This window comes from Girardinichthys multiradiatus, chromosome 7, assembly GCF_021462225.1.
Source record: "Girardinichthys multiradiatus isolate DD_20200921_A chromosome 7, DD_fGirMul_XY1, whole genome shotgun sequence".
Taxonomy (NCBI): Eukaryota; Metazoa; Chordata; class Actinopteri; order Cyprinodontiformes; family Goodeidae; genus Girardinichthys; species Girardinichthys multiradiatus.
The window spans coordinates 7,456,438-7,469,931 of NC_061800.1; the positions used below are offsets into that span (position 1 = coordinate 7,456,438).

A 13,494-nucleotide genomic window follows, 5' to 3' on the forward strand; every position below is an offset into this window, starting at 1 on the left:
AATATTATGACCAAATCATACCATATGAAAAAGCAGTGACTGCCACTTCTGTAGAGAAGTATGTGTGGATGCGTAGTCAAAGCCAGGACAATGATGTAAAAATAGGATGAAATGTGACATGACCTTTCTGACTGCGGACGCTTTGAAAATGATCAGATATGTATCCGATTTAGTGCCACATATGACAGTGACAATTATTTTTGGAGGTGAAAAGGTCAGAATTGGGTTCCGACTGCCACAAAAAAGTCAGATATTGGTGACATTTGCCTGCAGTGTGAAAGTAGCCTAAGAGACAAGAGCCGACAAGGCACACAAACTGAATGCCGCCATTAAAACAACCATTGCTTCCTCAGCAGAGCCACAGGCTGATCGCCTTGCTTTGATGTAATAATTCATGCTGAACGAGCCCCAACCAAGTACCAACTGCATATATTGTATGGTGCATAGAAATACTTTTCAGTAAGCAGACACTTCTATATTTAAAATCCTTTATTAAACCTAAATCGTAGTCCAATTTTCTGAGAAACATAATTATGGTCTTTCATTGGCTGTGAGCTATAATAATTACAATGAAAAGATAAACTGTTTAAATAATTCAGTGTGCAATGAATCGATATATTATGGATTTTAATTTTTTTGAAACAAATTGACTTTGATTATATTTTAATTCAATGAGATGCACCTGTGCATGACTTTGGCATTGTTTTAAGTCAATTGAATGCCGTTTAAAATAAAACGGTTTTGACATAAACCTCTTTGGAAGATTTTACCCACATTGCCAAGTAAAAGTACACCTTGAATACGATGTCCTCCGGTTATACCTTCAGCAAGCAGCCCAAAAGCCACATGTTGAAGGAACACTCAGCGCAGGCAGAACCACGGATTGCATGGACGCATGCTTTGTGTGTGTGTTCACCGAGCAGTGCACATTTACTTCGACGGCTGCTCATTCATCTTTGTTATAAACACTGAACGCCCTCGTCGTGATTATCTCTCGTGCGAATTAAGATTAGCCTAGCCGCTGCAGCTAGTTAGCTAGCGCAGCAAACCGTTTCTGGGTATTTTCTTCCCTCCCCCGCCATCTTGGGTGACGCCATGCAGCCAACATTTTGCAACTGTAATACCAGGCATTTGTTTTTAGCCTAAAATGTCAAAGCTTGGGTTAAAACGGGTGCATACGGATGAGTGTACACTGGTGTAAACCGCTGGAGGGTTAGCTGCATGCTAGCCGACAGAGCTGACGCACAATCTAACTGTGACTGCCGTCAACCAGGACGGAACAACGGCTTGTTTTGTAACACCCGAATATTGCTGTTAACTGAACGTAATAACACAAAACACACGCAAACAAAGTTGTCTTCGTGTTCTTGTGCAGCTCGCTGTTGCACTTTTGCTAGATAAACACAAAAGTTATCACGATTTCACAGTTCAGAAATGGGGGCTTGACTACATCTCCAATATGCTCAGAAAAGTAACAGCAGTTGTGTAAATAGTATAATTTTCCATATTTATGATGGGCGTGCATACACGATATGACTGAGCGGTCGCTATATCATGCAACCGTATATCTTAAACAGTTGACACCTCCAGCAGGGCGGAGATGCGTTCAGTTGCACCGTAAAACAGCGTTGTCTCTGTTATTTAAGGTACATTTCACACCGATGCACGCTGGAGAAATGTACTCTTATCGCTGCATTACATTCCCGGAATCACTGCTTCTACAGGCGGTCGCTGGCTCAGCTCTGAAGTTGGGATTGAAATTGAGGCCAGGGTACATTCATACATGAAGAGCAGCGTTGGGAGGTCTGTACCATTTGTTTCAGGTGGGATATGTGCCTTATCAGAGGAGATAACGGCCAGAGGCAGCCGTGATATTGCTTCAGTGGCATACCTTTAACAGCAAGGCCTTCGTTCTGGCGCCATCTTCTTGAAGCCCACGAAATCCAAACAGTGAACTGCAAGTAAAGGACAGACAACGGTTCCGTGTTATTTAGTGGGGGAGCAATGATGTTGTTGCAAACTTCACAAGGAAAAACTATAAAACAAAAAAATACATGCGAATAGGTCTGTTTTTGCAGTTTGCCATCTAACCTGTCAAATCCGACCAGGCTCTCCTTCTCCTGTGCTGTTAGCTTCGGAAAGTCCTCTTCGATTTCAGTCGCTTTTCCTGACGCCATTTTCTCCTCGTCATTAGCAGCAGCAACGCCGAGGCTCCGGGCAGCGGCCGTGAGCGACACTCCGCACGATTTCATGGAGAGAGACCGGGAGGGAGAGCGGGTCCGAGAGACTCCGGCGGAACTCGGCAGCAGCGGGACCGTCCCACACCTATCCAGGATTAAAACGGGGCGTAGCGTGATTCTTGCCAAATCCTCAAGGAAACGATCCTTTCAAGTTCCCCTCCACGCTCTTCATTGTACGTCAAAACAGTGCGCGTATTCCAGTCCGGGTTTATGCATTGAGTTGATGTAATGTGTGGTTATTGTTGAGAAAGTTGTTTAATAAGCTCGCAAACTTCCCCTAACCAGCCTCAAAGTTGTTGTAATTGTGTCACATAGGCAAACGCACGCCGCCACCGTCGGCACGCCCTCCGCTCCGCTTGGCCAATCAGCGGTGTTCCTCTGTGATCACATGACGTTCTTCAGTTGATGTGTCGCGAACACGCAAACGAACACGCGCACGCACACTTCAAAACGTGCTCCCACGGCCCGCCTCGTGCCGCGGGATTGGTTCTCCTCATTGTATTGTGATTACGTAACCGTATTTTCCTGAATCCTACTGGTCAAAGAAGCTGTCGGTTTGTTCAAGGATATTCGCTGCAACGTCGCACATGGACTTTCTGATTAAAACCGAAAAATCATACAAATCACATTCTGTGACAGGTTGTAAACATATACCCCCAACCCCCCTCACAAAAGGAGAAACTTCTCTACTTTGATTTCGTTCATTAAAATGATTGGACTTGTTTTGTTCGTTTTTGGAATTAAATATGATTTATTAAACTGTCCCGTCTTTCTTTTTCGGAAGCCCCAGTCAAGATAAAAAACAACAACTTTAAAATAATTTTTTTCTGGATTGACTTAAAATTTTAGAAAAAAAAAATTAACCTTTAATTTGGGTACATTTATTCAGAGGGGGTATGAATCCCATGTTGCGAAATATTTTTTTTACAAAATCACAAACAATAGTAGGACCTCTTACAATTCCAATAGATGAAACGTTGGGGAAACACTTCTGTAATTCATACTTTAGTTTTTAAGTGGATCAAGGTGTCCAGGAACCTTAAATTACTAATCAGATACTTCTGAATGAACAAATGAATGAATGAATTAAATGTTTGTTTTGAACATAAAAGCAATAATTAATAATAGTTAAAAAATAAACAAGCATGAAATAAAAAAAAACATGATATTAATGTGACAAAGAACTATGTCACCCAAGCGTCATAACTAAGATTATGCAATATAAAAAGTAGAATAGTAATAAATCCAAATTGCATTCATTTCCAGTTTAAAAAGAAGCAGGAAGCAAATCTCCCCCCACTCCCACCCCTGTGGCTTACAAAATAAAGCATGTTTTAGTACACTGTGGTTTGTGCAGTTCTGTATGTTTTATGCCACAACTGAATAGAATGTATGATAGTAATGGTAGAAGGAAAATCATTTATTACTTGCAGTGAGTAGCTTCTTCCTTCTTAACATCCTGTGATGGTGGGAGAGGTTTTTCAGAAGGGTCGAATTATTGGCATGCATAAAGCAAACTACGGAGGTTGCTAAAACCACTTAAATTTAGTTAATAACTGTACAACACATTATTTAAAAATTGAGGAACCATCTCTGCATACAAAATGTGGTTGGAAAACTTTAATGAAACCAAAGCAGCAGAATTCACAGCTATATGCTCAATTGTGAAAGTAAGAGCATTTCCGCAATGCAAAGGGAATCCAAGAAGTTGGGACTTAAATAAATGTCTTACAGCAGCTTTTAGATGCATCTCCTATTTGGCAGGATGTTGTAGTAAAATAAAATTTTTACAGTCAAAATTGAATAGATATTTATGAAATCCAAATACTTTTATGGACAGGATTTCTAGGTGCAGCCAAGGGCCGGAGGGGTTCTGGTTTGGGGACCAGTGGATTTGGTCTCTTCTTTTTGCGGATGACGTGGTCCTGCTGGCCCCCTCTAGCCAAGACCTACAGCATGCCCTGAGGCAGTCTGCAGCTGAGTGTGAAGCGGCTGGGATGAAGATCAACTCCTCCAAGTCCGAGCCTATGGTTCTCGACCGGAAAAAGGTGGCTTGTCCTCCTCAGGTTGGAGGGGAGTTCCTGCCTCAAGTGGAGGAGTTCAAGTATCTCGGGTCTTGTTCACGAGTGAGGGAAGAATGAAGCGGGAGATCGACAGATGGATCGGTGCGGCTGCCACAGTAATGGGGGCACTGTGCCGGTCCGTTGTGGTGAAGAGAGAGTTGAGCCGAAAAGCGAAGCTCTCGATTTACCGGTCGGTCTACGTTCCTACCTTCACCTATGGCCATGAACTTTGGGTCATGACCGAAAGAACGAGATCCCGGATACAAGCGGCTGAAATGAACTTCCTCCGTAGGGTGGCCGGGCACTCCCTTAGAGATGGGTGAGGAGCTCGGCCATCCGGGAGGAGCTCTGAGTAGAGCCGCTGCTCCTCCACATCAAGAGGAGCCAGTTGAGGTGGCTCGGGCATCTATACCGGATGCCTCCTGGACGCCTTCCTCGAAAGGTGTTCCAGGCACGTCCCACCAGGAGGAGGCCCAGGGGACGGCCCAGGACACGCTGGAGGGACTATGTCTCTTGGCTGGCCTGGGAACGCCTTAGACTCCCCCCGGAGGAGCTGGAGGAGATGTCTGGGGAGAGGGATGTCTGGGTGTCTGTGGTGAGTCTGCTGCCCCCGCGACCCGGTCCCGGATAAAGCGGAATACGACGAGTACAAAATCCCAATATTTCTTAAAGTTTAGAATAGAAATATCCTTTATTGCCCCACAGTGGGGAAATTCAGGAAGTGTTTCTAATTCAAGGCTATACTAAAAATTTACTTCAGAAAGCCACTTCCTTAGAATATTTCATAAATATATATTTTGTATATGTATATAATGTATTTTTCTTCTTTGTTGTAATAAAGCTTCTTGGCAATAAATATCATAGATGACTTTCTGCAAAAAGTGCCATTCCCATCCAGGCTGAGGTTCCAGGATGTTGTGGTTGGAGACTAAGTTGTTACAATAGTGATAGGTCTTGCTTCTTAAAACTTTAATTATCCAATCTATTCAATTACACCAAACAAGAGTCAATAGCAGAATAAACTGCGTAGGACTTGTAGAGTGGATTTAGTAAGTTTTTTATGGGTACAACCCAGAGACTCAACTCTATTGCTGACTGGGAAATAAAGAGGCTTGTTAGATTTAATGCCAAGAAGAGGTGCTATAACAAAGAAATAACTAGCAAATCACAACTTTATATTGGGAAACATCAGGCTATAGTTCACCTTCCAAGGATTGTGCTTGGATTAACCGTCCATCTTCTGCACCTGCTTGTCTGCACAGGGTTGCAGGGGGCTGGTACCTAACTCCAGCAATACTGGGCACTGTGCACCCTGGACAGATCACCAGTCAGAGACACACAGGACAAATAACCATGCGCACACACACTCATAGCTAAGGGCAATTTAGAGAGACCAGTTAACCTAACGGTTCTGTTTTTGGAGAAAACCCATATATGCACAGGAAGAACACACCGTGCAGTCCATGTTTGGATCATGTTGTAAAAAGTTAGCCAACCAAAACAACAACAACAATTTTTAATAAAGTGCACAAATGGAGCACGGTGTGTGGTGTAGTGGTAAAGCGTGCAACCAATTTACAGAGGCTACAAACCTCAACACATCTGTCCCTGGTTCGAGTCCTGACGACCTGTGTTGCATGTTTTCCCTTTCTCTTCACCCACTTCCTGTCTGCCTACTTTCAAAAACTAAATAAATGAAGGCCACTAGTGCTGCAAAAAAAAGAAATCATAAAAAAATAGCAGTAGTGCTAGCATGACTTTGCATGAGTAATTTTAATGTACCAATTCTAATTGGTGAATACATCCTTCGATATACCAAAGCACATTTCTATTTTCACATTGTTGGTTTTATAGTGACTAAACAATATAAAATTTAATCAGTTGTTTGGGAATGTAGGAAATTTTTCTTTGTCTTTGTTTACAGTGACAGTAAAACATAAGTGTTTTTCTTTTTACAGGAACATTCATCATGTTAATCCAGAAGCTGGTCTTTCAAGTAATCAGATGGTCATATGGGTTCCCATAGAGCTTTATTTTGCAACAGCTTCTTTTCTTGCTGTACATGTTTGTTTGTTTTTTTCAGAGACAGTATCTGAATAAACCAGGCAAACTCCTAAAAAATTTGTGTGACAAATAAAAAATAATTTAACAAAAAAAATCAACTGTTTTGTCTTCAGACCAAATTTGAGATATTTATGGCATTATACTTTGTATTTGTCCATCTTTTTAAAACTAACTTAGTGTTTAATGCTTTTTTTTATTTTTATTTTCCACTTATTGAATTGTGGCGGTTCTTGCATGAATGGTGCCCTGGGAAACCCTTTCCTTTTAGTGCCCCACACAAAGACAAATACATGCTGACTACTCCGACAAAGCCCAATCAGATAATAAGTAATTATTACAGAACTTAGCCCAAACAATAAGACAAACAAATATTTATCTTATATTAATTACTTTAGATATACAGACAGAGAGACAGAGAGATGATAGATAGATAGATAGATAGATAGATAGATAGATAGATAGATAGATAGATAGATAGATAGATAGATAGATAGATAGATAGATAGATAGATAGATAGATAGATAGATAGATAGATAGATAGATAGATAGATAGATAGATTTGTCCAATGTGTGCTAAAGGCACAAGCTCACATGCATAATGAAAATTGCCTTTAAGGCTAATTTTATTCATATACAGACCAGAGATATAACAAATCAGAAACAGTTTAAAACATCTGTATTAAGTGTAAAATAATTCCATCTGGTCTATATTTCAGGCTTGTTTTAATCTTAGACTTTGCCAGTGCCAAAAAACCTTTAAAAATGCTTGACTTTGTCTTTTTGATGTATCAGATGTTGTTTTGTTCATTTCCGTCCATTTGTTCGTCATGTAAAAGCACTTTGAATTATCCTGTTTATGAACGATGCTGTACAAATAAACCTGCCTTTGATTTTTTTTTTTTTTTAGAACAAAGGTTTCATGAATTTTGAATTATGTTTAAAAGAATCTTTCGTATCGTCAGCCAACCATGGCGTCTAGCGATATTTTCTTATACAGTGTACGACATGGGATGGGGATTCCTTTATTGACTGTACATCCAAATAAGGAATAGAAAACTCATTGGAAACTTTTGTTTTCCCTCATATTGACTGTGCTGCCCTGGGCAGACAGCCGTATCATCCATATCAGTGATTTCGAAGCACTTTGTATTTTTTCCAATAAAAATGCAAAATAAACAAACCCTATCTTACTATAAACACCACCCGATCTGTTTGTACCGCTGGGTGTGTAGGGCCAATTGGAAGCCATAAATATCAAAAGAATATTTAAAGTTACTAAATGACTTCTGTAATTTTAATGTTCTGTTTTCTTCATATACTGTGTACTGTTTTGTAAATGTTGCACCGCCTCAGTAAATGAAACCAAGCTCTGTGCATTGCTCTCGGTGTGATAGAGGACATGTCCCTGGGACTAGCAGACAAGACACCTGTCTCAGTTTTTCTTTCCTTTTCTCCGTCCAATTTATGCAAATGACGGCGGACGCGCAGGAATCCGGGGGACAGCCCAGGACACTCCAAAATGGCGAAACGCAACAAGGGTAAGCTCGTCTGCAGCAACAAATGCTCTTCATGCTGGGAGCTAATAACAGGGGCATTTCCGCAGCGCTACTCTTAACACGTTACAAGTCTGTTCATTGTTATCCCACATCTGTTTATTGTTGAAGCTCTGTTTCTGTTGACTTAACTTTTCACTGGCTAGCTCCAGCTGTCTGAAGCTAACGCTATCCTTCACAGGCCGGAGAAGTTTACTGAGTTCGGGGAGCAGCTTTACTACAACCAGCGGTCTCTGTCTTGTTCAGCTAATTCTCACAATAACATCTGAACTAATTCAGTTTACGACAAGTGAATTACGGAACTCAAGGAGCTGCGTTATCTTTCAGGTATATAGCTGCTGTGTGCTGTCTGATGCTAACTGTCGGTGTCTTCCACATAAAGATGTAGAAGAAGAGATTTACGACAAGGTCGTGGATCTAACGGAATACGCCAAGCGTCAGCGATGGTGGAACCGCCTCTTCGGGAAGAACTCTGGGCCCGTAGCAGAGAAGTACTCTGTGGCCACACAGATTGCAATAGGAGGAGTGAGTGGATGGTAAATATTCAACTTCCTAACCTACCATGATGCATGCTCTGCTACAAAGGTTTCCAAGGTTAAATGGAGAATAATCGTCCACATCCAACCACCCTTGGAAAAAGCATGAAACTGGACTTGCAGAGTGTTCAGTCAGCTGAATTTCTTATATAAATCGAAACAAAAATCATTGTTTTAAATAATGGCTCATTTTTGTTTCTAAACACCTAGTGGATTTAAATGACTGAGCCACCCAGTAATTTGTATTTCTAAAACAAATCCTTTATCCAAAAAATGAAATATATTGACTATGTAAAGAGAAAGTGTATATTTGTGACATGCATAAGAAAAGAAAAGGACCATGTAACTTTGTCACCTAACCTGGCAGAAATAGATAGAAATTTTTAATGTGAGGTTCTATTACAAGGTTATAAATGTTTAATATTTTATCTGCAGTACTTAACTGCCGTCTCCATTTAGTATAAATCCCGATTAGTTGGGTCCAGAAGCTGAAGGTAACGACAGGTCAGATCAGGGCCAAGTCCAAGACGAATCCTACCATTTGAAATCAAGTCCAGTCTCAGAAATGTCAAAGCAGTATTGTGAATGGATAGTTATTTACAGAGAGGCCAGTGATTACTTGCACAGGAAACTGAGGCTGGAGACGGTGTGCCACCAATGATTGTCCTGTGTGACACGCATGTGTTTTCAGTCAAAGTAAAGTGGTGTAAAAATCAAAATTATTAATTTAAGTGAAAACCATTTTCTTCAATTTGAAACTGCCTTACCTTAATATTTTAACCCTGACCAGAAATGCTTTTCGGTGCGTGTTTCCTACAGAAATGAATTGGTGGTAATTTCCAGTGTGTATAATCTACAGTTTCTGTTTAAATAACAGAATACAAATGTGACAACAGCTCACTGCTTAATCAAATGCTGTTCCCATATACAGTTATGATGTTTTTAAGTTGGAGTTGTTTTGGTGCTGCAGTTTCTTTCTACTTTGAAATTGTATTTTTCAAATTCCCAGCAGGAAAAACAACAGGAACGTTCCCTGAAGTTGAAATACTAACGGAGAAAGCTGGAGCTTGCCCAAAATCTTCTTCTTTAATATCAAAAATGGCTGTGCGCGTAAGAATGTAGTGAATGTTATTGGAATAACCTTTTGCTGCAGGTGTTGGTCATTTCACCCTTTGGCCTTTACGTATCTTTGCTGTTCTGCTGGTTTCATGCACAGCTTTCTCAGGTACAGAATGATGCCATCTACGGTGGGAGAATTCATACCAACCATACCCACCAGAAGGACGTTGCTTCCGCCTTCCTCCTGTTTTGGCCATCTTTGTTTGCACAGATTTTTCTTCAACAACATCCACATCACACGCAGGTTCAGCCTTCAAACGGAGGAAACATTCCAAAATAAGAGCAACCGGCAACAGAATATTCCAAAATAGTATTTGTAAGACCTGAATGGGCTTAAGTTATTTTGCAAAGTAGAATGGGCAACATTTTCATTCTGTAAATGTGGAGCCGGAGGAGGCATACCCCAAAAGAGGTGAGGGTATAACTGAAGCAAAATGACTAAAACTAGTGCAACTTACTCTGGTAAGTGCATTGGGAACACAGCAGAGTAATAATGGTCTTATAAAAGGTTCCTGGCAAAGGTTCCTATAGTGGTATTGTACCTTCAGTGGTCCAGCGAACAATGAATAAATACCGAGCTGTTTCATGTCTCACCTTGAAGTAGAAATTCTCTTTTATTTTCATTTTAAAGACTTCATTTTAATCTCCACGCCTTGCTTATCTTCTGTCGTAGGTGCGCAGGTTATCTCTTCCAGAAGGTTGGAAAGGTTGCTGCTACAGCTGTAGGGGGAGGTCTCCTGTTGCTGCAGGTATCAGTACACTTGTTTGACCTATTCTCCAACACTTCAATCAGCTAGCTCTCCTCTCTGTTTCATTGGCCTGACTCTGCTTTCAGATAGCCAATAACAGCGGCTATATCCAAGTGGACTGGAAGAGAGTGGAGAAGGATGTTAACAAAGCTAAGAAGCAGTTGAAGAAGGGAACAGATCAAGCAGTGCCGGAGTTAAACACATTTATGGAAAAGGTACGTTTTAGGGAGATTAGGAATAAGAATAGTCTGCTACTGCACTGTCAACCAAAGCCCAATGTGAGAAATATTTTAGATCCAAATCTGCATCACCCTCAAAGGTTTGTCTCTTGCCAAATAATTGTAATAAATGTTGAACCAGTACTGGGTCTGTTGCCATTGCTTCCAACTTCCACAACATGGTATGATAGCTGCAGATAAACCTGCAGTAGTTTGCATTTCAGAAAGAAAGTTGGTCCTGTGATGCAAGCATTCAGATGTAGTTGAATGAACAGATTTTACAAATTAGACAGCATTATTTCTGCAACCCCACATGCAACCGTCCATCCAAACAACATCTAAGCTTATCTTCTGCACAGTCTGCAACAGAACATCAGAGACCTTTACACAACAGAAAGCTAGTTTTCAAAGATGGATAAGGCTAACCGGTGCTACATACCTGAACAGCTTATGTTGTTATCCCGTTCCTGTTTTGCTATAACACAATGAGGGCTGTAACAGTTATTCTGATTAATCGATTTTTGAAACAATCGTCAACGGATTTAGTAATCAAATAACTGGAATAAACAGACTGTAAAACATGCCATTTGCTGAATATGTATATATATATATATATATATATATATATATGTATATGTATTTGTATGTATGTATAGAAGAAAAAATATATACATTTTGCTTTTAACATGAAAAATTTTCTTTGCCTATAAATTAGCTTTATCCAGAACTGCTCAAGTAGCATAGCTTTAGCTTCACCTGGTTCAAATTCTGAAAAGAAATCTCCCATAAAGCACTTTCTTCTCTGTTTTTACTCTAGAAAACAAGAAGAGTGTAACTTGGCATTTAAGTACTCTACAACGGTTCTATTTTATCTGGATAACGATATGATTTTTGATTAAAACATCACTTTGAAAATCCAGAATGCAGTATGCAAGTAAAACCTTATACCCTTTTTTGTAGGTGATCATTTTTACTACAGAGGCAGCTAGGACTGTATTGGTTAACCAGAAAGGACCGAGCTTTTGACATGTTCATGATAGAACCTTTTGTTTTAGCTGCAGATGCATTCTTTACTACAAATGTCCCCTAAAGGCATGTTGTGTTGTCACATTTTAAGCGTTACAATGTTGATTTGTGTTTTTAGAAAATGAACCAAATTATTTGTTTACTTGAATTTTTTCTTTCATGTATTTCTATTACTCATAAAATAAGCTTAGGTAGTTAAATGAAAAATCTGCAGAGTGTGCCAAATGTTTTTGTCCGATTACTCAATTAATTGTCAGAATAATCGATATAAAACTCAATTACTAAAATAATCTTTAGCTGCAGCTCTAAACACAACGTCTGTGGAGGGGACTGATCTGTCTTCCTGAAACTTAGCAGCTCTTTGAAATAAAGACCAAAAGGAAAATCTGACCCAGTTTAACGTGATAATTATTTCACTATAAAGCTCTGTGTTTTATTGCAAACGTAGGTGGTAAAATTAGCTGGTTGTGACATATCCCAAAGACTTGCAGCTGTAAGTGCAGTGAAAGGTGGTTCTACAGAGAAACGATTCTGGGAAGCTGAATGAAATGCGCAGCACACGTTTCAGGTTCTTATTTTTAAAATATCCTTTGTTATGCACCACTTTATGTTGGTCTGGTACATAAAATCCCACTAAAATGCATTGAAGTTTGGGGTTGTAACATAACAAATCCGCAACTGACAAAGCATCCATTTCAAACAATACCAGCCCGCTTTAAAACCACTCATCTGAAACAACAGTTTGGAGACTAAAAGCATCAGTTTAGCAGAATTATCTTTGTTTGATGTAACGTTTAATGGCGGGTCTAAAAATGTCAGCTGGGAACGGTTTTTAACTGTTTTAAGAACTGAAAGATGTTTTCTGTCTTTTTCAGTCCACAGAGTTTGTGAAGAAAAACATTGTTGTCACCAGCGGCTTCATGGGAGGATTCCTGCTCGGCCTAGCGTCCTAGAGTCTGTGTCCCTCTGTTGTTACGAATAATTATTGATCATTGTTGCAGGGATTTATGAGGTTCTGGCAGCAAGCAGCCAGTTTGAGTTAAGCTTCCAGGTATGTGTTCTTCTTTAACTGTACGTCCTTTTATCTCTAAAACGGAACAACCACCTGATATACTGTTAGTAGGAAATCGCTAAGGCACATATTGGTCTTAATATCAGCTTTATGATATATAGCCTGATTATGCTATGTTGTATGGATGACGAACATAAAGGCTTTCAAATGTTATTTTCTATTTATTTGAACCAAACTGAATTTGTTCCAGAAGAAAAACATGTGCACTATTTCTTGCCAGGCACTGGGTGGCTAATTACCTTTTAAATTCAATTTGACATGCCAGAGGTTTCAATCAATGCCAGTGTTGTAATTTTCAAATCCAGGCTTAATGATCTTTATACTAAAATCATAAATCTTACTATTAAGTGCTCATGGATGTGGGGATTGCATGGCCTTCTTCAAAGATGCAAAATAGGTGATGTCTGCCACACTTGCATCTTATTTTTATATGTATATATTTTGTTGAGCATAAAATTAATGTGGAAGACTGGATCACTTACTCTTCAAGAAAATAAAAATAAATGTGTCAAATGTGTCTTTTGTTTGTTTTTCTTGTTCTTTTTAACAGACCTAAAATGGGAGGACAACGTATTTCAAGCAAAATCTTTAGCATTGGCCAACAATAAACAGGAGGTAGATTATGAGTATGCATATAACAAAAACCTGGAGGTAAACATACAGGAATCCACTCTCAGGAAACCTTCAGTTAGAATGTAAACATTGAATGTTGTAAAAAAAAGACATTTCTTGGTGTGATAAGAGATGGTAAAATGTGTGACAAACCTCGTGTAAAACGTATACAATGATCATAAATATACAATCTTCAGTCACATTTCAGTACTGTGTACGTAGAACACAGCGCTCACCCCCA

At 39.7% G+C, this 13,494-nt stretch overlaps 2 protein-coding genes across 3 annotated transcripts in view; one reads left to right on the forward strand and one right to left on the reverse strand.

Moving 5' to 3' along the window:
• The window catches only part of kdm6a (lysine (K)-specific demethylase 6A), a 77,297-nt gene extending 74,378 nt beyond the window's left edge, over positions 1–2,919 (reverse strand). Inside the window, exons 1-2 of one of the 2 annotated variants that reach the window (XM_047369545.1) lie at positions 2,092–2,919; positions 1,892–1,955 (exon numbers count right to left, since the gene is read on the reverse strand). In XM_047369545.1, the coding sequence (XP_047225501.1) occupies positions 1,892–1,955; positions 2,092–2,252 (225 nt within the window). In that variant the 5' untranslated portion in view covers positions 2,253–2,919. The remainder of the gene's footprint in view (positions 1–1,891; positions 1,956–2,091) is intronic. The other variant, XM_047369546.1, reaches the window with a different exon arrangement.
• Positions 1,769–13,158, forward strand: fundc1 (FUN14 domain containing 1). The gene is made up of 6 exons (XM_047369549.1): positions 1,769–1,803; positions 7,857–7,906; positions 8,304–8,457; positions 10,250–10,325; positions 10,412–10,540; positions 12,445–13,158. The coding sequence occupies exons 1-6, from the start codon at positions 1,784–1,786 to the stop codon at positions 12,520–12,522; spliced, it is 507 nt and encodes a 168-aa protein (XP_047225505.1). The 5' UTR covers positions 1,769–1,783; the 3' UTR covers positions 12,523–13,158.
• The last annotated feature ends 336 nt before the right edge of the window (positions 13,159–13,494 follow it).

Bases quoted from the DNA above. Each gene is read 5' to 3' on its own strand.
- fundc1 (XM_047369549.1), top strand. From the start codon at position 1,784: ATGAAGAGCAGCGTTGGGAG. The intron at 1,804-7,856 runs GTCTGTACCATT...GCGGACGCGCAG, and splicing joins ATGAAGAGCAGCGTTGGGAG to GAATCCGGGGGACAGCCCAG. The intron at 8,458-10,249 runs GTAAATATTCAA...CTTCTGTCGTAG, and splicing joins ATAGGAGGAGTGAGTGGATG to GTGCGCAGGTTATCTCTTCC.